Source organism: Meriones unguiculatus, chromosome 17, assembly GCF_030254825.1.
Source record: "Meriones unguiculatus strain TT.TT164.6M chromosome 17, Bangor_MerUng_6.1, whole genome shotgun sequence".
Taxonomy (NCBI): Eukaryota; Metazoa; Chordata; class Mammalia; order Rodentia; family Muridae; genus Meriones; species Meriones unguiculatus.
In genome coordinates, this window is record NC_083364.1 from 45,114,198 (window position 1) to 45,140,656 (window position 26,459).

The 26,459-nt window shown below is 43.0% G+C and overlaps 1 protein-coding gene across 6 annotated transcripts in view; it reads left to right on the forward strand.

Moving 5' to 3' along the window:
* The window catches only part of Lsamp (limbic system associated membrane protein), a 2,252,234-nt gene extending 2,226,525 nt beyond the window's left edge, over positions 1-25,709 (forward strand). For 4 of the 6 annotated variants that reach the window (XM_060370403.1, XM_060370407.1, XM_060370405.1 and 1 more), the window contains 2 exons: positions 12,913-12,945; positions 18,225-25,709. In XM_060370403.1, the coding sequence (XP_060226386.1) occupies positions 12,913-12,945; positions 18,225-18,322 (131 nt within the window). In that variant the 3' untranslated portion in view covers positions 18,323-25,709. The remainder of the gene's footprint in view (positions 1-12,912; positions 12,946-18,224) is intronic. The other 2 variants (XM_060370406.1, XM_060370408.1) reach the window with 1 other exon arrangement.
* Positions 25,710-26,459: the final 750 nt, after the last annotated feature.

A 26,459-nucleotide genomic window follows, 5' to 3' on the forward strand; every position in this document is an offset into this window, starting at 1 on the left:
GCTGTATAACCAAATCATCACACAGAGACTAGTATTTATTTAGTTAACCTAGAACACAATGCTGGGCAATAGTTACTCCATCCTAAACCTCCAAGCCCATGTAGTTTCTACTGTTCAGATTTCCCACATTATACTTGCTTTTAGTGATATCTTAGGTCCAGTCCATCTCTCCACATCCTTCCAAGACCTCTCCTCCTGCCTCTCTCCCCAACTCTCGCTCCTCCTGTGCCTCCCACTCCTTCCTGTCATCTGGCTCCTCCCCTCTCCCGCCTACTTCTTCCTCTCCATTGCTCAACATTGTGGCTGGTTTTATTTTGTCATGTTTACACAAAGTTGAGACAGGTGATGCTTAGAAAAAGTATCACAATGCAATGTCTGGATTGAAACCAGAGAGTGGGGGAGGGAAACCAGCATTTGAATGAACAAGGATAAGGTGTATACATTTCAAAAGAACATTATCCCGACAAACCTGCCATTTCTCACAAATATATACATCATGTTTAGGGAGATTAAAATTTTAAAACACGTATTTCTCTTCCTGCTAGCTAGCAGAAATAAGGGTCTTACTTCTACTGATAAGCCTCATGCAGCCACGCCATAATAAATTTGCAGAATTCACAGAACTACCATTGGTTGCAGTTAATCCACAAGAAAATAAATAAGGGCCAATCTGCACACCTTTTACTCTGGCTCCTTCAGACAGTATTCAGCAGTCTTCCTGTTGATTTTCTTTACCCATGAGTGACCATTACAGCCATAGCATTATTTCATGTGGCACCAGTAAGTCACTGATTGCTAGAGAATGGTTTAAATCCAACTGTAACAGGTGAGGTCTTACTTCCATGTCCACGTCTTACCTCTCTCCACCTTCCTACTCTTCACTTGGTGTGTTTCCTAAGCCGTTCTTGTTAAAATCTGCTAACACGAATCAATATGAAATTTATCCACCACATTGTTGAAAGGCCCAACAGCATACAGTGCTATATCTCACTGAATTTACATTTAGCTTCGAGCTAAATGGCTAAAAGCCCTACGGCATGAATTTACAGTTAGGGGAATTCTGAATAGTAGGACTTTTCCTCTCATCTTTTCTTGTTTCTCTAGTCTTGATCTGTTCACACCAGCCATCCTTTCCTGATCACCACCCTTTGCTTATGGCTTGCTGTGCTATTTCGATTTCTAGAGCCAGCTGGGGTTTGAAAATGAATGTGTTTTTTTTTTTTTTTAAACCCAAGCTACTACTAAATTTTAATTTGATGGAAATATTACTCTTGTATAAGCATCATGGAAAAAGAATCTTTCAAAGTTACAGTTACATTTGGGGATTAAATTTAAGTAATTGGCAGTCTTGTCTTTTTAATTAAAAGGAATAAAGCTACCTAAGAAAATCTCAATGAGATTTGCAGTGTAAAAATGCTGGCATACTGCCCCACAGGGTAAGAAAGAAGACTAAGGATCCTGAATGGTCAGACGAGGCTGACCTCTGTCCCTCTTATTTTTAGAGTAAATCCCAGCAGGGCTCCCCCTAGCGTCCCTCACATGCTATTCAACTTGAAAGTACTGCAAGAGGCATTGCAGGTAGAGCCTTTCTTCGGGAGCTTATCGCTGGGCTCTTGGGCACAGTGTGGAGGTAGAGTCCCTGAAGCAGTGAGGGATACACAGAGAGGGAGGTGGCACTGGGCAAGTAGCTCAGGGATAGAGTGCTTGTCTAGCAGGCGATGGGTTTCGGGTTTGATCTCCAGCGTCCCTCCACCGGACAGGATACATTACGTACTTCTCCAAGTTCTAAGGTGTCAGCATGATCCCAGACACTGAGAGATGTCATACCACAGTCTCTTTCCAAATATAAACCTTATTTTCATTTCATTCCTTGGTTCCCTCTTTGTCACCTGTAATTTCTATTCCTCATGTATGTATTTCTCAATTTTTTCTTCTTCTCTACATTTTGTTCCGATTCATCTGGCATTCACCTATACATATTCTTTTGGACTCCCTTCAAACAAAGCAAAAATAAAAGTTTATAGGGCGATAGCAATCACTTCTAAACACTGAGCGCCATCATGCAAGAATGGCAGAGCCACTGTAGCATCTATGTGGAGGAAACAGCAATTTCTCAAGAGGCAGGATACAAATTAACCTCAGTAACAACTTCTTTCCAAAGTCCCACTGTCCTCACCGTGTCCTTTCATCACCCCACTTTATTTGTAGGCATTAAATTAAATGAACACTTTGATGGAGAAGACGGAAGGTAAAGCCCACCCCTTACGTCTCCCCTTGCACACTGCTGTGGGGAAACATACCTGCCAAGTCAGAACGCAGAGTGAACTAATGAGGATGGAATTCCAATTTAAGGTGTTCATATATGCCAGAGGTAGGAGGGGAGCCGACCACTCACTAGGAGTCTGCTGAGAATTGTTAGCTTCTACCCACCACCAGTCAGGGGGAAGAAAGACCTTACAAGCCATTTATCACGCTTTCTAATTGGACACGGGGGAGCCAAGACTGCCATGGTGTGCTGCGCGGCTCTGCTTTTCACCGACACTAAAGGAAAGCACTTCCCACATGTCTGTGACACATGTGCACACTTGACACCTGCATATCACCACCCACCTGATATCCCGGCTGTAATTCATGGCAAAGTGTCTTGTTTACCTTCCCACCTCAGACACCTTGCATTTCCAGCATGACTTTCGCAACTGCCAGAGAGACCACTGAGGCGAGCGTAGTGTCCTCTCAGTAGGCAGGGGAGAACTATTACAGGCAGCTGAAGACAGCCTTGCCTGGGCTGTTCACTCTAGCTCTCCCATACGCCCTGGCTTCCACAACTGCAAATGGCCCCAGCCATGTTCTCTGTTGGAAACGCATTTGATCATTAGGCAATGCTTATGTTTTAATTATGTGTGTGTGTTTGTTTGTTTGTTTGTTTCTTGTTTTGTTTTGTTTTATTACTTGGAAGCAGGGAGTGTTTGGACAGTAGACAATAAAGAATAACTTGCACTTTGTTGTTGATACAAACAGTACTGTAACTTGGGAAACTTTTAAACCATTCTCATTCCCCCAGACTTTGAGAACACAGGTAAGTTTGTCCTTGACTGCTTCTGGAAAACAGAGAATGGCTTCTTGGTGTGTCATAGCTCCTATTCTGACTCCCCAGCTGTGGATTTCTCATTACTCTCACTTGCTCTGGCTTTTGCTTTATAGTGTTTCTTTTAGAATTCATGTTTTCTCTTCTTTAAACTATCTACTCACTAGAAACAGAAGAAAGAGCATTTCTTGATAACTTTCAATCAAAACTAATTTTTGGCTCAAACTAAGTTAATTTGGCAATGAGCATTATGATGAAGACATCATTGATTCACTGAAAGACATGTTATCCTAGAATGTGTTCTGAGCTGGGCTGTTGGGGCACTGTGCAGAGCAGGCTGGCACAATGTCTATACTAGGAAGTTTTATGGACCACATGGAAAAGCCGATAATGTAGATGATTAACCAACTAAGGTCAGCTTTGTCGAGTGCCATGTTAGAGCCCTTGCAAGGTGCTGGGTAGACAAAGTCAGGTACTTTAGGTAGATGGGTCAAGGTCCCTGGGAAAAGGAAGCTGAACAGCAGGAAAAGGAGGGAAGATATAAGGAGCAGAATATCCCAGTACATACAAAAGTCTAGAATCCAGAAAAAGCTCACTGACAGGTATACAATATAAAGCACATTTGATTTTTGACGTCTAGAAAGAAGGGCTTTCCCCTAAGTTTCTTACTACTGTTCTTTTGTATTTGGTGAGAAGAAACAACAAGAGATAGGAAGGAAGGAAGGAAGGAAGGAAGGAAGGAAGGAAGGAAGGAAGGAAGGAAGGAAGGAAGGAAGGAAGGGAGGGAGGAAGAAAGGGAGGGAGGGAGGAAGAAAGGGAGGGAGGGAGGGAAGGAAGAAAGAAGGGAAGGAGGGAGGAAGGGACTTCAAAAGAAGCAGGAGGCATGAATACTTGTGAGAAAGAGCACTTTGGGCTGAATGCGTAGGCAAGCATGTCTAGTGTGGACTGTGTGGTAGTAGCACTCTTCCAGGTTGATCATCTGAGTTACACTAAGTCTGTTTACTAGCTGAACATCCAGAGGAAACTTACGGCCTTCTAACAGAGTTTGTGGTAGGGCTTGGTTTCAGTTGTAGGAGCGGTCAGGTTGTCAGGAAAGAGCTATGTTTTCAGAAAGTTGCCCCAGAGATTGGCTAGATGCTATAGTTGGGGGTCAGTTGTAACAGAAGTACAAAGAAGAAGTCATAGATGCAGAAGCCTTGTGAGGAAGGTTTCCTGGAGATCAAGGAAGCAAGTCACCAGAAAGGGCCAGAGACATAACATCCCTTACCAAGGCCTATGCTGTGATGTTTAGTTCTAAGGGGGAAGACCTAAGGGGGACTCAGAGCACACCGATATTTTTAAATCCTTTATCTCCTTATTTCCAGACTCTTTTAAACCCTAGGAACTCTCACAGATTCACTTATTCTCTCTGTATCCAAATTACTTCGTTTCATGATATTCGAATGTTTTTCGGTTTTGAAACATACAAAATGAAAACTCACATTACATGCATTAAAGACTGCCATGAATCCCTTGGGATTTTAAATCTAAAAATGTATGTTTAAATGGTTCTAGAATTTGCATTTTAGACCTTGGAAATAGAAAGCAGGGAGTAAAACCAAAAAGGAAAAAAAAAAAAGTGAAACCTCTAGAGATCTATCCAAACCTTTGCATTTAATCCTTTCTTAGCAATTCAAATAGATGAAGGGGCAAAAATCATTAAAATATACAGGGCATGTATATTTTAAAACATGGATGTTAGAATCTATTTTCTGATTTCATAACTAAATAGAATCAACAACTAAGTGAGACTGAGGCAGGGTTAACTGGTCTCTATCACCACAGTAGACTAAGGACCAACATGGCACCCAGAGTAGACTAAGGACCAACATGGCACCCAGAGGTGCCATTTAGAACATTCCAAGGACAAGGACAGAAACACTTGCTGCCTCGTTTAAGCCAAAACTACCTGGCCAGCCAGGAGCCTCTCTCACTGACAACTGTGTCAGTTAGGCTGGCTTTTTGGAGTATTCTAATTTATAGGTAGTTTCCTACATTACAGACCCTGTGGGCATTCTGGAATACTTTAGTTCATTGATTATTAAAAATTAAACCTACCAGGATGAATAAGAAACCCTCAGAATTTGGAAAAAAAACAAAAAACAAAAACAAAAACAGCCGCCTTGATGTAAGAGACTTACTGGGGTCTTCTTCTTATGAGTGCACTGTGAGACTGTATTTTCTGTAACAATCCATAAGGCAGGACCCATAGCAGCCAGGTCCTGCAGCCCCTTATAGGAACAGCTGTAGTCCTTCATAAGCTCTTCTTTGCCTTACCGCTTCCCCCTGGGAAGCCATATTCCTGAAACTTTACCCATGCTGGCTTCTCATCTGTTTCATTGCAGCATCACATCCATCAACTTAATTTTAAGAGAAGGATTCAGTCACCTTATACTATCACCAACCAGATGCCAAGCAATCAGAAAACATTTTTTTTAATTTCCTTAGATTTATTTTTTTCAGCATGCAACAGCAGGTTTATAATTATATGACATCCAGGAACACTTAAGATAGTAGAAATTAAAACTTATTCCCCTCAAGTTCACAGCAAAGGGACAACTTCATGGGCAAAGGAGCATGCCCTGTATCTTATTTTAGGTGATGGTTACACAGATATATACAGGCATCGAAACGCTTTCCATACTTGAGATTATTCTTTATCGTAATCCCTGAATTTAAAAAGGATTGTGTATACTGTATGCAAAATAATATAGTCCTAAATGTATAATTCAGACTTGAACAGTCAGGGAACCATGAAAGCTAGTGGTGAACTCGTGACTCAAGCCAACCAGAATCTTCCTTAGGACTGACTCTCCCTGTAGCTGCTGGAAAAGATTGCAGACACTCTAGGATAGTGCAAGCCACTTGCTCTGCCATCTTTTGACGTATGTTAGGACACTGCCTGAGAACACATTCTACCATATGCCATATATGACACATTACCTGGATTACACCTTCAAGCCTTTTTCCTTCCGCTTGAAGTACGGGCAGCTGATGGGTGTCAGCTGAGTTGCTCCTTAGGCTCGGCTCTCAGCCAGACACAGCAGCTTGAGCTGGTGAGTAGCTGATGTGAGGACGGGGTTTACAAAGACCTCCCTTCCCTCCCATCATACCAGACAACTCTCGATGTATCTGGGTTTAGCGTTCCCCACAGAACTGGTCATCTTCCTCTGTCCAATCCCTCTTCCTTTAGCCCTTTCTCTCATGCTGGTATTGAGAATGCTTTTCCACAAACTCCTTGTGCAGGCCCTGTGCATTCTGCCTCAGCTTCTGTGCATTCATACGTACATCATCATGTTGAATTAAAGGGCCCTGTTTGCTTGGTGTTTCCTGTCTCCTCTGGTTCTTACACTCCTTGCTCCTCCTCTTCTGCAGGGTCCCCTAATCCCAAAGGGAAGGGCTTTATTGGAGACATCCCATTTAGGGATGAGAATGCCAACATCGCTCACTCTCTGCATATGTCTGATGGAGAAGCTCTTGTTCCCATCTGCTATGAGAGGAAGCTTCTCTTATGATGGCTCAATGAGGCACTGGTCTATGAGTACAGCAGAATATCAGTAGGAGTCCTTTCTTTGCTACGTTCTTTCAGTAGTGTTTGGTTTTACCTTAGATTCCTGGGCTAGCTAGTCTCAGGTTCTCGATCACCCAAGCAATGTCGTATATGGGTTCCATCTCATGGAGTGGGCCTTAAGTCAAGTCAGATATTGGTCGATTATTTCCACAAGTTTTGTTCCGTCATTTTACTAGCACATCTTGTAGGCAAGACACCATTATAGATCAAAGATTTTGTAGCAGAGTTGGTGTTTATATTTCTCCTTTGGTACCGTGCAGAGTACCTTCCTGTACCAAGGATACTACCCCACAGGGGCGCATGCTCTATGTAGGCACCAGCTCCATGTCTACACATTCAATGAGTTGTGTAGGTATAAGTGAGCATCTTACCTAAATGTCCATGTTGTCTAGAACCTTCCCTATCTCCCATGACTTCCCTTCTCCACGACTTATGAAAAGTCGAGCAGAGGTATAGCATGTGCCTAGTGTCCCCCTGGTCCTAGGTGCAAGGTTGCCTTACAAAAAGATTCCCCTGAGTTCCCTTCAGGATGCTCAGTAACGGACTCACTCAGATGTGAGAACATCTATTTTCTCCCTTCCCAACGAAGTATTAGTATTTTCCCTTTTGTAGATTTACTTCTTTCGTATTTTAAAAAGAAAAATAAAGTAATAAAAAAATCATCTCACTTTTAAAAGTGCCTTTTGCATTCTCTTCATTATATAGTATTTGGTTTGTGGAGGTTTGATGATCCAACCGATCTGAACAAAGAAGGCTCAGAAGTTTTGCTCACATTTTATAACAAACTATGTTAATACTGATTTTAATTCCAGTTTATTCATTCATTGTGTTTAGAGTTATAATATCTTGGTAAGTTTGCATCATTATCTTCTCCAATCAGCTTCAGTTCTTTTCTGCTGACGGCCAACTGTTTAGAGCAAAGCCCTCTCCAGTACTCAGAAGCCAAGTGTGGAATTCCATTTGGATCAGAGTCTGGTTGAGAGATGCTGGCTTCCTTCCACAGATGTTGATGATGGGGTAGGGTTTCTCAGCTCCTTTGATACTGGTTCTTAGTTGTGAAAATAGCAGTCCTCTTATAACCTAAGCCCCCACCACCTCAGGCTGAGAGTAAAACTTGGTAGTGGGGGGGGGAGGGCTTGCCTGGCCTGTGTGACACTTGGCTCTGCATTAACTAAAATAAACAACCACAAGGTTGAGGGTCAGGTCACTTTCTGTTTTCACTTTTTCCTCTCCTGCCTAGACCGAGAATGATTCCCGATGATTCTCAGAAGCCAATATTGTAGAAATATGAGGCACTGAGATTTATACAAATTGAATATTGCATATAGAAAAAAATCTAAAGCTCTAACAATACAAATAGGAATCACAGGGCATATCTTTTTCTGTGGCAGAAGGAAAAATAATCATACTTGGAGGCAGAAGCTGCTAATCCCGAAAGCCTCTGAACAGAGACACGAAGCCCATGAGAAAGAAACTAATAACTTCCAAAGTGTGGCTTTCAAAATTGAATTAATAAAAATGTCCCTCTTTTAAGCCACTATAATAATAAAGGTCTTATTTTTGAAAACCTTGACACACACAAAATGTCAGAGAACAAAACCCCACCGATTTCTACAGGGGACCCTTGCAAATATTATGGGCTGGGGCCTTGGTGTCAGCAAGGAAAGGAGGGTAAAGGTTGGAGCCCCCATCCCCCACACTTTACCCTTTTCATCGACCACTTTACAGATTTAAATGAGGCACCACTTTCAGGCAAATCCCTGTCCATTGTGGACCCTTTATCCAGAAAATTATTAACTCGGCCCCAAAGTTGCCAAGTCTATATGAAATTGGCTACCAATGTGCTATTTTCACTCCTCAGACCACTGGCTTTGCAGAAAAAGAGTTGTGCCGTGGATAAGGACTGATTATTCCCTTATCCAAATACGTCTGTATCGGGTGACAGATGAGATATTTTTTTTTTCAAATAAATACCCTGGAATTAGAACTGTGCGAGCCGTGTCAACTCCTACATCACTGCAGGAGCCCTCCAGTGGAAATGAATAGGACCGAATGCTGGAGATCTGTGGGCACAGGCTATGGTCAAGGCCGAAGTGTGCAGAGCTCTTCTAATCCTTAAAAGCTTGCTGTATCTGCCTCTGCCGACCCCCACCCCCCTAAAATTCAAAAGAAGCACAAAGGACGGCATTTTCTGATAAGGTGTGAAGGCGCCCTAAGATAACCCAAGTTCCCTAACTAAAATGAGTTTCCAGTGAAATATTTCCAAATACTCACTTTAGGAGAAGAGATGGGGCGAGGGGAAGAAAGGACAGAGCAGGAGAAGAGAAGAGAGAATGCAAAGGAAGAGAGGGAGCGAGCACAAGGTGATTGGCCAGAGGTAAAACGAGGAATAGGCTTTCTTCCAACCTACATTTCTATTTTGTAAGTCTTTGGTTTCCATGGCTCATGAAAAAGAAATTTTTTTTCTCTCTTTTAGATAAAGCTCACTGCAGAAAGTTATCTACTTTCCTGAATATGAAAACCAATCATGGGACTTTTGGGGCCCACAGGGCTCTTGACTAAAGTCCCAGTGTTGGCCTTGCTTAGGACATCGTGGTTCCTAAGCTGGTAATTTCTCCTTGCTAGATCCTTGGCTAGGCTGAGGTCCTACGCGAGTCACATGCTTAACAGCAACATGAGGGCGTGGTAATGTAGCTGGTTATGAAGAACCTGAAAGTCAAAAGGCAAAGACAGGTTAGCATAGTCAGCATTAAAAAAAAAAAAAAAAAAAAAAAAAAAAAAAAGTTAAGTTTTGTCCGTTATCTTACTTCAGGTGTCTGTTTATACTTCTAATCTGCACCTCTATGCTCGCTTGTTAAACGTATTTTCTGGAGCAAGATCCTATGCAGAGAAGAATATTCATGAAAAACATTTAAAAAAAAACATAAAAGGCTGCAGGTTTGTTCTCCTGAGTGTGTTCAGAGAACCCTTCTAGGAACAGTGCCCTAGCCATGCAGTTTTTGCCAAGAACGTAAAAACACCTTTCATTAGAGAAAAGAATGGCTTAAAAAGCATTATGTATCAGATCAAAAAAAAAAAAAAAAAAACGTATCTCCAGAACGAGGGAGGCCTTCCAAAGAGTAACTTCACGCCAGTCCAGATAGGATGGAAATATGTCATTTCTCTCACTGTTGCCCCCTGGTGGACAGAGATGATGCCGTCCGCGGGCACCTACGAACATGTCCTAATGTGGCCACGAGATGGCAGCACGTCACCAGTTTTCAAACGAGCTCAAAAATCCTGAGGGGTTTTCTTTCTCAGACACGGACTAATCGGTTCCAGAGGAGGCTGAGTAGGAAACCGTTGTGCAAAAATCACAAGTATCTTTTAATCCCACACACACACACACACACAAAAAAAAAAAAAAATTGAAGTTACAGTTTAAGATCACTATATGTTCCGCAAAGAAATTAATTTATTGCCAGAACAGGAAAGAATATCTAAAAGGCAGGACGTTTAGTTTGTGTTTTATAAACACTCCAAGCCCTGATGTGTAGTCACTTCATAGAGTGAACTGTCCGGGAGGGTGCCAACATATTTCCTGTAATTCTCTCTTCTTAAGAACAGGGGAGAATTGTTCCCCCATCAATGCTCATTGAGAATGTACAGATTCTCACCCAAGCCTGTATTAATGGTTGGTTCCTGCAAACATATTTCCGCTCGCATGCTAAAAATATGTTGCCCAATTAACCTCCCTCCTACGTGTGCCAGGCTCTCCTAATGTTTTGTCCGCCATACTGTTAACACGCCTACTGTCGTGGCTTTTTTATCAGGATCTCTTTCTGCCACCACAAAAATTAAAAAAAAAAAAAAATCGCACTAATAATCCTCTCTAGAAGGGTTTCGCCACAAAATGGTAACAAGCACCCTGATTTAATTGTGTCCCGGGTGCAAGATAGCACACTGAGTGATGGCCCCATCGAGGGAGCAGATCTGTAAGTGCCGGAGTCATTAAAGTCATGTGCAAGAGGGAAAGCTGGGGCGTTGAAAGGTTAAAGAGGCATCTCCTGGCTTAATCAGAGTCGCTGGCCTTCCTGTCTGCCCTGAACGTTAGCTTAAACCACTTCTCACAAAGCCGGTGGACTGGATTTTAAAAGGGAATGAAAATAAAGACCCACCGTTCTGCCCTTGAAAAAGGTTCTCCCCCCTGGGTCTGGAACCCATCGGTTGAGGCGTGTCAGTGGCTGCCTCCGGGGAAGAAGGGTACTCCATGTTCCCATATGAACTTACAGCATGACCCATTTGTTAATTGGACTGTCTACAGGTAGTGTTCTTCAAAATATCAAAGGGTCAGGGAGGTGCTGGTGTCTCTAGGCATCGTCAGACGGCTGTAGCAGCCGTCACCACACAAGAAACATTCGGAGCGATTCCTTCCCTCCGGAGCCAGCCACTGCAGGGAAACCATTGTACATGACAACACAGAGAAAGGCGAGCTGGCATTAGTTTTGCTAGCCATGAGGCAGGGCCGAACATTTGCAAGCTTCAGACGCTGGGACAACCATGCCCTTCACTATAACTTTGCAACCCTGATTTCAAAGGACTGAGGCTTGTATATTAAATTGAATTCCCTGTTTTTCTGGGTGAGGAAGCATCTAGGATACATGTTTATTTTTCTCAAATTTCAGCGATTCTAGACCTTTTGCTTTGGACCATTATGCAGTCAGGTTGATTGTCGTGAGCTGGACTACAGTATCAAGTAATAATAACAGACGCAGCCCCAGCCTTGATGAACTCAGAGACAGGGGAGGATGACAGCCATTCATCAAAGCATCAGATAACACACGTTGGAAGTTAAGACAGAGATGAGTGTGGTGGAAGATAAAGGGACCAGATGCCATCAAGGGGACCGAGGAAGTGTCCTCGGTGGAAGTAATAACTCATTCTGAAGAGTGACTGAGACCCTCATACATATGCTGTGACACCCCAAAAAGGGGATTCTGGTTCCAGGGAGTGTAAAAAGAAGACTGGGCCAAATGGTGGCTGTTTATGAGACTAGACAGGCAGGGATGGTGGGGTGGAGGGGCCACAGATATCAAGCTATGGATTAGGTCTTTACCCTGGAAGCCACTGAGAGAGAGAGGCAGGGAGAGGAAGAGAGAGAGAGAGAGAAAATGAACGTAGGACTAGAAGATGACAGATATTCTGTGTAGAACTCTCTGTGTGGCTGAAGGCACCAGGCATTTTCCTTTTCCTGCTAGATTGTGTTACTCAGGCTGCAGGTCTGGGGGATCCCACAGCCAGTGTGGGCCTCCATAGCCAACCAATCATTTATACTTACTTACCACCAAAGGTACGGGAGTCTTTTGAATTATTCGGCAAAGATAGTTAAAAACAAACAGATAAACAAACAAACAGATATTTAACCAATCTGATTTCGTTCAGCCTTGATGTTTATTAATATGTGCAACAAGTGTTTGCTGAATGTTACCGTATCTCACGGCCTCTGATGAGCCAGGCCCTGCGGACGCCCTTAGGAGGCATTCATTTTAAGTGAGAAGACAAGCCAGTGGGGAAGCCAGTGACGTCACTCCAGGAGGGGCCCAGTGCTGCTCAGACTGATGCTTCCTAAGGGAATGTCGAGAATCATAGCCTACCCGCTTTGGGAGAGCAACGGGGCAGCCGTCTGAATGAGGGCGAGTTTTCGACAGCAATGTGACTGGAGGGACTGAGCAAACAGGACAGACACCGAGGAGAAGACCTCTAGCCTACAGCACAGCGGCTGTGAAGCTTGAGGTTGTAGCGGAATGGCCTCTTAGATTAGGAGCTACGGGTCAGTTAATGTGGACGGGGACAAAGATGGCAGGATGAGAGTGGGGATCAGACACATTCTATGGTTGCATACAGCGCAGTCAAGCTTACTTCTAGACTCCGGGCTGGAGTCCTTGTCCCTGTCTACCTGCATACTATGTAGCGTGGGGAACCAGTAGCTGCCATTCTTTTGTCTGTCTGTCTGTCTGTCTGTCTGTTACTGCCAGTTGCTCTTTTAGCCTTGAAAAGAGCTCTTTCCACTCGCCTGTCGCTCCGTCTCTAGCAACCGTTCCTCTCGCTGCCCTATCTGCCACCTGCCACCTTCCTCTCCTTCTCCTTTTAGTGGGAAGTAAGAAGCCACCTTCGTGTTTACCCTCGAATGATAAAGTTTTTTCATTTGTCTCTGTTTTGCTAAATGTCTCTTTTTTAGAAATTGGCACCACCGTGCACTTCAAGCAAAAAGGTATGGTTCCTATTTATAAATACCTTCTAGACTTTAGCCAAGATTCCACAGCTGATATCGTGGGGCCATATGCGCTCGAGTTTGATTTAGCGTCGTGGTTTGTGATAAAAAAAAAAAAAAAACAACTTTGACCACATAGTTGGCAACATTTCCCCCAAGTTGTGAACGCCCTTATTAATAAGGAGTCCTCCATCTGACCCTGGGCCCCTGATAATGCTGTTGACAGTTGCTCTCTTTAAAATCCCTGGCGAACGCTAGTTATTTTGTTCCCCGCTGTCCTAGGAGTCTTCCATCCCTTATGCACTTCATCTTAAGTGTCTACGGCTAATCCCTCGGAGCTCCTTCTGTAGACTGCTCAGTATCCAGTGGCAAGGCTTTCAGGATTTTACAGTCACTTGTTGACTGTTCGAGTAAATGCATGACTGAGCTCTGATGCCAACACCAGACACAGCAGCTAAGCGGTGACTCGAGAACTGAGTGTGTAAGCAGTTAACATTTCCACCCAGCCTCAGTTCTCTCAGCTCTGTGAGCCTCACTTGCTACAGCTTACCTGGACTGCGGAGTCTCCAGAAAAGGAGATTCGTCACTGCCACGCACGCCCATCAGCCATGTGGCAATCTGTATTCGTATCTCTACAAGGGCAGGGTCAGCTTGGCCCAGCTTCATTAGATTGACCCTGAAGGGCGATCAACAACTATTTCTGACTTGCCCTCCTACGTTCAGACTAGACCCACCTCCCACTGTCCATCCTCAGGCAAGCACGGAAGAAGCAGTGATGAGGCCAAGTGTCACCTTCGATCGTGCCCTCCTGGTCATCGCCTGACTGTTAGGTGTCTCTTATGAAAATAGCTTTCTTTCTAAGTCACAGATGGGTGTGAAAACCAGGATCATCACCGATAGTAAAAACCTACTTGGTGAGGGTTTATGTCCTTCTGTATCCAAAAGCCAGAGAGTTTTTGGCCTGTCCCTGAAGGTCATCATTATCTCAGCAGATAAGAGGTAGCAGAAACATATTGTCAAGAAGTACTCTTTGAAGCAAGATGTAAGTTTTTTTTTTTTTTTTTCCAGACATGGCTTCTCTGTGTAGTCTTGGCTGTCCTGGAATTGCTTTGTAGACCAGGCCAGACTCGAACTCACAGAGATCCACCTGCCTGTGCCTTCCCGAGTGCTGGGACTACAGGCATGTACCACCTTGCCTTACTATATAAATAGTAATGCCCTCTTTAGCCCATCTCCTCTCCCTAGTGATTATAAATTAATTGCTTGGTGGTACCTGGGAAGCTGCAGGACTTCGATGTGGGTGATGACATCAGGTATAATACTATTTATTCAAATATCATCATGGTGTAAAGTTTTTCATAAGTGATGTGGGAAAGTATTTGATGTTTTCTGTTGTTTGTTTGTTTGTTTGTTTTGTTGTGTTTTTGAGTCCAGGATTGCCTTAAACTCATATGTAGCACGCTGGCCACAAACTCCTCATCCTCCTACATCCCTTCCCAAGCTCTGGGGCTGCAATCATGCTCCACCATGCCTGCTAGGAGAAAGATGGATCGCTACTAACTCTAATATAAGAGAGCTTCAGCTGACCAAAACCTCAATTTTGGGGGGTAAAAAATATAGCATAAAGTGAGGAAGAGCCTACATTTAAAGTCCAGTATTCAAACCCAATGTCATTTCACTTCTCTTTTCATCTGCTCCAGTCTAGGCTGCAATAGGCTTTAAGCTCCAATTCGGTCACACAGAGAAAATGTTACTAACAGTAAATGGACAGCAGGTGGCGACAGAGTCAACCTTTTGGCACATGCCTTCGACATGGTTTCCCACGCCATCAAAGTTTAGCTCACACAGCACCTTTAGATCACAGAGAACAGAAATATTTTGGAGATTCCGTAGATTATTGAACCTGCATTATTTAAATTTTCTTCAGAAACTGTTTAGATGTTTTTTTTTAGTCTTTTCCATCATCCTTTAACAATTCCAAAAATAATTTTCTCTTTTTGTATAATTGAAACACAAACATAATAAGACCGAGTCCAATTTCTTGTCGGTCGAAATGGACACGCGGGTATCATTGCAGACATGGTTAAAGATAGCTTTGAATAAATTTAGTCACAATGGGAAAAGAAAAAGAAACCACCGCTGGTCTGTGAATTAAAAAGCGTCTCCAAAATAGACGTTTGAAGAAAATACTTTGCCCTCCCCTTTGAGACTTTACTGAAAGGCAGTGATGGGCTCAGAATCCTACACTGAATCAGCAGTGGAGAAACCTATCAGTAGATTATGCTCTTCACTTTCAGGAATACTTAGGTGTGGTCTAAGGATTCTCTTTGATGCAGTCCTCCTGAGAGAAACTTGACCATGTTGACTTGTGATATATTATTTTGCTGCAGGTGAATTTTCCCTTTCACTAGTAAACCTTAAAAGCCCCAACCAGTACAGGCTCGATGGCTCAGTGGTTAAAGTCACTTGCTGCCAAGCCCAGGGACACGAGTTTGGTCCCTGGGATTCACAGGAGCCACACACATGCAATGGCATGCAAACATGCACAGACATACACACAATGAATAAATAAAACTTTGTGGTTTTCTTTTTTTTCTTTCAGCTTCACCCCCCCCAAAAAAAACATACATCTTTTATTTGGGTTGGTATTCATTCCTGAAAGCAAAATTTCAGCGTTGTGAGTAATCTATTGAATATTTACCAAGTACTATACACACCAACACGTGTGTGTGTGTGTATGTAGTGCCCATGTAGAATAAGGTTAAATATCATGGCTTGATTGTTGCCTGTAATATGAGGCAACGAGCTTCTGAAGCGTGTTCCTATTTGCCTATCTATGGGTAAGGCTAAGTTACGTTTGCAGACTTGTGCTTTCATTCTATCTGTCAGTATAGGAAAGCACTGGCTGGGTGTGGCCATCTGGCACAGGAGCTAAGATTTACCATTTGCATTTCAACAAACAGGCAGGACTTCGTAACTATGAACTAAAACTTCATCAATGAGTTGGTGGATCAGTCTTGCCCGAGCTAGCCGTTAACTGGAGCTCTAGTCTCCTATGCTGCCGGCCACATCTGTGATTGCCACCTCACTAGTCTTAACTCCCCACTGTCACTCGGTTACAGTGTTCCTCGGGTCTGTTTGGATTGCTCTCAAATCAATCATGGCAAGGGCAAACCGCATAAGCGCATGAAGTAGCTGTACGAGAGAACTTAAAAATTGATAGAAGCAAAAGGATGCTTACCAGATACATACGGTGCATTCTAAATGCATAACGAGACTATCAGAAATAAAATTTAAAAATAAAAATGTGGGAGGAGTAGTTAACTTTCTGTTATATATTTCAAAAGAGCAGCATCAGATCTGTGATAAATGATAGATAGATGATAGATAGATAGATAGATAGATAGATAGATAGATAGATAGATAGATAAGCATCTACTGAGCATGTAAACTTCCCTATGTGTGTGGATGGGCGGACAGATAGTAGATGAGACATAAGGAGACACAGTGGCTAAGTGTTAACAAGAATGGCAAGTTTAACACGAGTTTATCTAGCTTCCTAGAAGAACATATTGTGCTTTTCAACACTAGAACTCTTGCTTTCTTCAATATCTCCTGCCATTTGAATAAAATGATAAAGCTGGGTCTCTCACCTGTCCGTGGATACCCCTCCATCCTGAGAGATCAAGAAAACAGCGTAGGCTGTCCTAGCACTAACATGAGACTTCAGAAGACAGAACAAAACAAAAACAATCACCCCCCCTAATAAAATCAGGCTTTTGCAGAGAACACATCTCGTACTGTTCCTAAAGCAAAACAAATCATTTCGGCATATGAGACCTTCGCTTTTGCGTCCTTTTTCTCTATTTTGAAAGCCTTTCTGGTACCTTAATAGAGACAACTGTGGAGGGAGCTCATACCACTGAATATAGAGACAGACACTAAAATGATACGAGAGAAAAGCCTTGCCACCTGGACAGGAGCCCTGGGAAGTTGACAGTACCAAGCACCCGGAAAGCTTGAATAGGAAGAGGCCAGAGCAGACACTGCATGGGGTATCAGGTGCCCCGGACATCAGAGGCCTGTGAACACTTACTCCAGGTGCCTTGAATCCCAGTCTGAACCTGAAGGAGGTCAGAATGCCTCTTATTAAAATGATACCACAGACATTCAGGAAACCACAGCATGAGTGGTTTGACTAGGGTTGACGGATATTTAACTTGTCTCTTCTGTTTCCATGGCTTTATACCAGACAAAGCTCATTTTGCGTAACTGAATGGCTCAAAGTTTACATACATTCATATCTTCATATTAAGCCAAAGACTGTAGTGGCACTCTAGCCAAAATATCTTATCGTAATTTTTTTTTAAAGATACCATCTCCATCTTCTTGCAGTTTTTATCTGGACTAACCATAGTTTTTAGTCAGAATTTCCCTCACCAGGCGTTTAATCAAGACACACGCACACTGCCCTGTTTCACTGGTGACGGTGACAGACTCTGGAGTTGGGCGCCGAGGTTACGTGCTCAGTCGCCCTGTTGATGAGCGGTGGGGATATTACTGCGGATGTAATTTCTCTCTTCCCTTGCTATTTCACCGGAAAACGGTATTTGTTACAGTGAGCCCACAGCTGTGAGCTTATAGCTATAGTTTTATTTACAAAACGTGCATCACAATACATTGCCTTATCGTGGTGCAGCTGCTTATTGGTTCTGTTCTGTTTTTATTACCGCTTTTGCTGTTTACACAGAACGTAGATTAGCAAGGCGGTCTTGAATTCAGGAGTTTTCCTTGCTACACTCCCCCTCTCCCCCCCCCCCCGTTAAAGAATAAACAATCCTGCCTCTCACCTATGAAAGAAAACAAGTCAGAGGCTGCTCACAGATCCCATCTGGGACTGATGGCGCTACTGTGATGTGTCTGTAGGGAGAGCCTGTGTCGGGCCTCTGAAGCATCTACACACCGGCGCTTGGAATCTTAATTCACGCCGGCTTCGCAGTAGTCATGTGGAGTCCATAGGTGAGGAGGGTGGCCCAACAGAGTCGCAACAGCTGCCTTAGCAACTTCTGCAGCAGGAGCAGGTTTCCTATTTAAAAGAAACCAGACATCTTCACATGCTCGGACCTCAGCGAGGGTGGGACTTAAAAGATGGGAGCCATCCTGAGCACAGACAGCTAGACGTCAGCGCCTGGCCACCGTGCCTCCAAGACACTTCTATTCAGCTGTCAAGTGAAGTCAGCAGAAGGCGCTTACTCTCTTCTCTCTCTTTTGCTCCGCAGGACCCGGGTCGGTGAGAGGAATCAACGGATCCATCAGTCTGGCCGTACCACTGTGGCTGCTGGCAGCATCCCTGCTCTGCCTTCTCAGCAAATGTTAATAGAATAAAAATTTAAAAATAATCACAACAACACACAAAAATGCGTCACACAGATACAGAGAGAGAGAGAGAGAGAGAGAGTGCAAGATGGGGGGGGAGGGAGACTTATTGTTTCACAAGATTGTGTGTTTATAAATGAAGGGGGAATAGGAAAATGAAGAAAATACAACACTAAAAACAAATGTAAGGTCCACCAATAAAAATTTGAGTATAATTTAGGGTGGGAAAACCTCTCCCAGAATATGTGTCTATCTTCTAAGCAAAGGACTGCTGTGTACGGACTCCATCGTGCTAAGGACATCTGATGCTGTTCAATGAGGCTACTCAAGAAATGCCAGACGGATGTTAACTGTCCCCCACACTTTATCCTCCCTTCATCCGTTTTCATCAGTGGGGAAAAAAGAAGGTCTTGCCTTTGGTGTTTATATTTCCATAACCTTTTTACTCTGTTCTCCATTTGAGCTGATGTGTAGCCATTTTGGACTATCAAAGGAAACCTGTGCTGAGCCTTTCTCAGGCTCCGCTGCCTCCACCACCTCTCTAACTTTTAGGAACATCCACTTTCCCTCCACCATGCTCTATCCCCAACCACACCCATTCCAAATAGTCCCATTTCCTCTATCCCCACCTCTCTTTGCCCCAGCAGCTCAGAACACTAGTCACGCCGCAAATGCTAGGAAGTGCCATTTTCATTTTTTTCTCCACTGTGCGCGTGTGCTCAAGTCTCTCGCTCTCACGTAGGCGTACATGTGTGTGAGCGTGTATGTGTCTCTCTCTAAAGCATGCCAAGGGAATGGTCCATGTGTACATAGACTCATTGTGCTGTAGATACTGTCCTGCATTGTAATTGTGAGATGCGGCTGTAACAAGCGGCTGGGGGAGATGGCTGGGTGGGAGGGAGGCAAGGAGCAGAATGCCCCCTTCTCTTCCCCAATTCATGGTTGTCACATGACATCAGCGTGCATTCAAACCAAGCTGTGCTCCTTCTGAGGGCAGGACCCCATACCCCTCCTGGTCCCATTTTCAGAACCCACTTGGGAGTCACTCAGAATATCACTGTAAATGAAAGTGCCTACTATCAATGGGATGAGCAGATGGGGAAACAGATCTGTGGCCCAGATGACATGACCTAGGAGAGGAAGACGGTTTCTGATTTCACTGTTATCTCACATGCCTGGAGAATTCACAAATTTCATAGCTTTGCATAGGCTGAGCTCCATCACAGAAATGAGCAGCACAGATTGAGCATATCTCCAGAAACAAGTGGGTCTCTGGATGGTAACCCCCAAGGGAAGGAGGAGCCCACTGAGAGCCTAAGCAGGCCTGCATTGCTCCTTCACTAATCTTCAAAACACATTGACTTTGCCCCATAATGCCCCTAATCAGAGATTATTGCTCCAATAAAATATTGTGAGTCAGACATGAAAAGTAGACAGATGCCCAAGTCTTCTGTAAAGGCTGCTAAACCTCTACTGCAAAGTATTGGCCACCCCAGGAACTGCAGGCTTTGTTCTCCTCTGTGGATTTTCATCCTTGAGTTCTAGGCTAATGCCTTGTTGGCCTCCCACTCCACTGAGGATGTGTGTGGCACCATGGCCCACAGAGGCAAGTCAGTCTCCTAAGCCAGGCCACTAGTGTCCCGACTGCTTTCACCTTCTCTGTTCTCTTTAGACTTATGCCTGTGAGATTCATCTTGACACTAACACTGAGACCTGAGCTAACTGCTTAACCATGAGGTCTGAGCAACTTGTGATGAGTAAAGGCAGAAGTTGTTTGAGCATCCCAAAGCTCTGTGTCATCACATCATCAAGTGTTCTCCCAGGAAGGTATTATAGGAAGGCCGCCTCTCTGTATGTGGGAATCTTCACTAGGAAACCAGCCAGTGCTTTCCATTAAGACTACGGAGGCACCCCAAGTGGTTCACCAGGAAAGAATGAAGGATTATTGTTGAGGTCATAATATGATATTATCTCACAGATCCAAAGCTCATCAAATTTTCTAACCTTTGACATGGCTATCACATGATATGGAATGAAGGGAAAGAAAGAAGAAAGGAAAGAAGAAGGGAGGGAAGGGAGGGAGGGAAGAAAGAAGGAATGTGAGCAGTATTTTATATTTGCCTATGGTTTGTAGTTTTGACATGAAACAGAGGGCAGACAGGACTCAGTATAGTAAAAGTATTTATGGAATATCAAGAGATAGGACAGTAATTAATTCCTATCCAAGACTATAGCTAGTAAAACATAAAGAAGGTGTGCCATATTCTAATAGGATTTATTGGCAGTCAAGGATTTCTCAGTCTAGTCCTCTTTGTACAAGAACTGAAAAACACAAGTTTTCTATGTTAAAGAAGTGTCCACATCCTTAAGTAAAACCATAGAAGAGTGCATGCTGGTCTAGATGGAAGGAATAAAGAAAGAGGCATTGATTTAGCATCATTTATTATTAGTTTCAGAAATAGATAACTGTCACATATCATAGGCTTTAACCACACACCTGGTCTTCAGGGCCCCCGACTTATCATGAGGACGAGCTCTGGGTTTTGTGGGAGGATCATCTCCTTTGGAAAGAACTCCTGGCCTTGCCAATACTATCTTTAATATAATGGACCATAGAGCAAATAGCTAAAGGTCCTTTTAAAATGTCACGTTTCCCCATATCTCCACCAGGACCTGAAATTTTTAAGAATTTTTCTCCCTTGTAAAGAAAACCTGGCTCTCATATGCCGTATGGGCTTGAGAATATTGCTAAGTCACATGAAGAACATGAGGACAACATTCTCTAAAGCAAGATTAGAATCACTGTAGAGCCAGAGGACCTACACCAAGATGTCATACATGGACAGAAAAGTTCATCCCATTGCTATAAATCCCTCCTATGATCCCATTCTTTGGCAATCAAAGTACTGAATGCCAACAAGTTATTGGAAAAAAAATGAGTAGTAAGGAGTGGAATGCATTCATTTATCTGGACCACTTTTGTATTCTTTGTATTCAAACTGAAGTTACACCATTCATAAAACAAAATCGTTAGCCTCAGCTTTTGGTTGTAAAGTAGAATATACCTTGGCCCAGGGCAGATCTCAAAGAAGGAGAGCTATCCTGGATTCTACAACTGCAGAATTATCTCTTCTCTGTGCAGTTGATGATGAAAACAACTTTGCCTAGTGGGAGGAACATTGTTCTTGGAAAACTTAAAATCACTTTGTCCAAAAAGAATGACAGCTGATGGGAGAGTAGATGTGTTTCCTCTTTGGAAGCGTTTCCCCCTTAGCTCTTGCCTTCTCTTCTAAGCCAGACAGATTTTTCCCCACTTATCATGAACATTTTTTTCCCTTTAACTTCATAGACAACTGGGGCTATTCAAAGAGACCTTGTAATAATACTCGTGATTTTCACGTTCTTGGAGGACAGAAACAAAAGCGTGTTTCTCTTCCAAAGATGGACTTTACCTCCTCTGCCTACAGAAACTAAACTCCTTAGCATGAAACTGCTTTTTAAGTTCTTACTTTTCAGCCCACAGTCACAGGGTCCTCTTGGAACTAACTATGATGTGACAACTTCTATTGGCTAGTCTTCCTAAATTTTTAATTCTGTTCTATACAGGCTGTGGATTCTTTGTGAAAAAAAAATGTGTGTATGTATTGTTTTAAATCTTATCTTTACAAATGATATATTTACAATAATGTATGTATTATAAGGAAATTTTAGAGCAATTGTTTAAACTTAAAAGGAAGAGAGGTATAGAATTTGGTTTATTTAAAAAAAAAAAGAGCAATGCTTCATTTAGAAAGACATGGATCCCCTTTCGTCGAGTTTGCTTTTATTTGTTTCAAAGAAATTTGATTATAAGACCACGTGCTATAGGACTAACCATGTCTTCATGATTTTCTTTACTCTCACAAATTCTCAGCCTGGATTTAGTCTTAGTTCCCCTGAAAACTGCCAGTTTTGATAACAATGTAAGTGCAGTGTTATATCTGACCTAGAAAGCTATTAAAATTCTGAAGACAGGTAAACACGCCATTGAAAAAAAAAAGTGAGATAGAGCCCAAGTTAAGAAACACAAACCTACTTCAGAAGTCTCTTTCTTGCTTATGTATTTGAAATGTTTCCCCTCCGGAGACTTCGCCTACCTAAGTGATGTAAATCCCCCATTATGGCTGACATCGTATCTGTAAACATCTCACTAAATGCAAAATGAAGTTAACATTTACGTGCATGCCAGTGGGAAGAAAAGTAAACTATTCTCGTTTGCATTTAGCTATGCTGTTCAAATGTCACCAACTAAACCTCAAGAAAGAATTTGGTTTTGCCCACAATGTATATCGCTTTCCCTTGGCAAGGCAGCTGGTGTTAATATTAGGTTTAGGTTTAACATTCACACCAGTGAAATGTTTATGGATATTGTAGAAAACTATTTTAAAACCCTGATTTCTCGTCAGCACATTTGCATACTGTGCTGATTAATAAATTAGGCACCAATCATGCGTAAATCAATGTAAATCACTAGTTTATGTACATAATACAAACTATGTAAACTTCATTTTTCATGCAGAGCCCAAGTTCAGCCAAACCTATAAATCTTAAAGAAAAAGAAGTCAAAATAATAAGAAGAAAAGCCAAAGCTTTTTACAGGTCAAAGGTCTAGAACAAAGACTGAAGTTCCAAGCATGGTTGCCTTAGCCAAAGGAAGCAGACACCCAGAACACTTAAGAGGCAGTTCCAGCCAAGAGCAAAAGGCTCTTCTCAGTTCCTTCTGCCTCAGTTGAAGATACTCTAGCCTGACGCAACCAGCCTCAGGCACACTGAAAGAAAGAGGACTAGCTAGCATGCCAAGGGCTCCTCTGTCCTAGGTTACTGGTCTCTTGCCAGATAATGTGTATTTTCATTGTATATTTATTTAAATAGCTCCAACAGATCGACCAATACTTACAGGAACAAATTATCACACACACACACTCCTTTTTTTTTTTTCTTTTTCTTTTTATGGTCTGCTTAACTACACTCAGAAAACTTCTTTGTCATCCTAATTTGAATAAATTGTGTGATATAAGGCATACGTATGTTCTTGAGAACTGTCTTGCTGAAGGTCCCTGGTAGCTCTGTGTTATCCACATGCCTGTGCTCTATAAATAAGGTGCAGCGCCATTTGCATAGGGAGTGATGTTCACAGGTGTTATCTCTTAACCTTTCTGAAGTGCCTGCTGGCTAAAGATGGTGTCCTGTATACCTTTAACTCTCACCAAAACGACTGGTGGAATCATCAAAAGAGATTATATGGATGTCCTACCCAACTACTCTAGAAAGAAATGGGGGTCACATTGAGGCCACTGAGGACAAAAAGGGCATCTGTAACATGAAAGCTATATCAGGGTTGGAGGCCACAAAACTGGGTTGTTGCTCTGGGTCTCAACACACAAAAAGCCCTGTGATGCTGACACAGGCAAGTTATTTCATACTCCCGAGTTTTTAATTTTCTTTCGGAAGGTCAAGAATTCGAGCGATACTTCACAGTCTCTTGCATCTCTCAACCCTCTGATTTTGAATATGAACTGAAAATTCGTTATGCACCCCACACGTAAGGACCCAAGCAAGAACCAGTTGCTGGTCTCTGGTTTTCTCTCAAACCCCGCCATCTCCACAAGATAGCATCTTCTAGAACACAGGGGCTCTGGACTGATTCCATATTTCTCTTCTGAGCAACATTTCTTAGAGGTGCAGAGGAAGGGACATTTTCATATTAAAGTGAGGGTGCAGAAAGAGCTGAGGTGGCTTCCTTGTTCGTAGTATTGGGAAACGTCACTGTTGAACTGTAGCCTAATAGCCTTTCGTGGGCAGGAAAATGGCCAGATTGAGCATTATGTGCGTTAACAAATGAGGAAGTTGCGCGTGTGAGAGGAAACGCCAGGCTTCTCTCATCCCGGGCCAAGCACTTCGTTATGGTAAATGTGTGTCACTGGGAATTCTCAGCTGGTCCCAAGCAAGTTCAAAAGGCTGTTTTCTGAGACACAGGCAAGGGAAGGGGGTTCTTACAGACGTTTCCTGAAACTTGAGTCATAGGCTGTGAAATCCAGCAAGTGGATAGAGAGGGGCGTCATCTTTTAACAGTTGGAATTGGTGCGGTTCAAAGCAGGTAGGAGTGAGACAGGACACAAAAGCCTATTGGGAGGCACGGTTAAAAGAGAGCGAGAGTTGTAAAAGCTTAAAAAGGGATGCGAAAGTTAAGTTTCCAGAAAGGGAGGTCAAGCAAGAACAGTTGCTGGAGCACTACACGAGGGATGGTTCTGTTGGGCCACGTCCTGGGCGGGCTCAGCCCAGGTCCCCTTGTCTTGTCCCACTCTGTCTTCAGCATTCAGCTTAGCCACCTGTCCAGTCACCGTTCCATGAATCTCCCCGAAAGAGCACAAGGTATAGGGGTCTCCTGGACACCGAAGAGCAGAGTTCATTCATCACTTCCAGCCTTAGTGTCACTGTTTAGATAAGGATGCGCAGCGGGGCTTACTGTACTCAGGACACTGTAAGTGGGAGAGAGACCAGCCCGCCCAACACCTCCCCAGTTCCATCGTTGTTTCTAAGGCACAGCTTTTTGGATGGTGCTCCTGAGTCCACCCTGCGGCTACATTCTTCCCGACACAAACCCTCCCTGCGTAAATCTAGGCACAGTAAAAACCCGCTTCTCGCAAATGAAGAAAACCCACGGAGCTGGCATCCTGACGTGCCGCCGGCAGCCCCTCGCCATCTGTCAGGAGACTCTTTGAACCCACTTACCTAAGTCTTTTGCTCTTCACCAGAGCATGAACATGGTTCATCCTGGTGAACTTTGGCCAAGTTCTGCTCCCCAAGTACTTGCTGGGAGGGGGGAGGCTAAAGGGAAGAAATAAACAAGGGGAGGAAAGGAGACCTCCAACTTCTCCCCAGGCCTGCTTCATCCTTCCCTTTCCATTGTTCTCCTGAAGGTTGTATAAATCCTGTTCTTGGTTAGACGTCTCCTCATTAACAGTGTTATATACATATAAATATATATATAAAATATATTCCTTTTTCCAGCCCTGTAGACATGAACTGATCTTCCTTGATAATACAAACACATGGCCATTTTTTGGTTTGTTTGTTTTGTTGTTCAAGTTACTTTATTTTTGTTTATTGGGTGGATATTTTTTCCCTGAATACTAGCTCTGTGAAGGAAAGTAAAAAGCGCAATGTGTGTAAAAAAAAAAAATTAAACTTAAAAAAAAAGCCTTTTTTTCCTTTTTAAATGTATTTAAATTCTGGTTCTCTCTTCTGTTACTTTACACGTATGAATGCTCTGCTCTTCTGTGATCTTAAAACAAAATGAAATAAACGTGAAAAGGAGATGTGTCTTCGTTGACCTGAGTCCAAGTGAACTTGTGGTTGGCTGCCCTGTTTCTTGAAGGCTTTAGTGAATAGCTCAGGAAATGAAGCCAATGAGAGCAAACATCAGGCAAGAGAGCAGTAGACAAAATACTGGAAAATCGCTGCAAGGCTTTCTGACAATGCTTCCTCTGCAGAAGTGAATGTGCTATTTACCATAATTGTCTTCCCGTAAGAAAAAAACAAAGAGCGTCTCTGATATTTTGTTTTCCTCTGCCTTCCTTTAGAGATTATATATATGTGTGTGTGTGTGTATGTGTGTGTGTGTGTGTGTGTGTGTGTGTGTGTATGAGCAAATTACCTTGTGGAAAGCTGAAAAGGGAAAAGGAGAAGGGGTCACTGAACAGCTCCGGAAAGAGAATTTGAGTTAGCTTTGGGATATAACCTTGAAAGAACATCATGGTCTTTCTTTAACATCTCCATTTCCAACTGTCTTTAAGAGCTAGTTTGAATGAGGTCCTAAGTTACCTCCCTACGTGGCCTATTACTTCTACCTATGAAACTACAGTGTACATTCCAACCTTGCTTAACGTTAGAGTAAAAAAATAGTCCCAGACTCTTCACAAAATCCTTGTAGCATTACTCGGGCCAGACAGAAACTAGCAAGAGAAAAAGAAGAACTAAGCAGTTCACGGTTGAAAAAACTGTGGGTGGGTAATTAATTATTTATCAAAAATTGCCAAGAGGGTCCATAGTTTATTCTTAGGAGCCAAAGCAGGCCTGAAACATAGTCCAGAGAACTG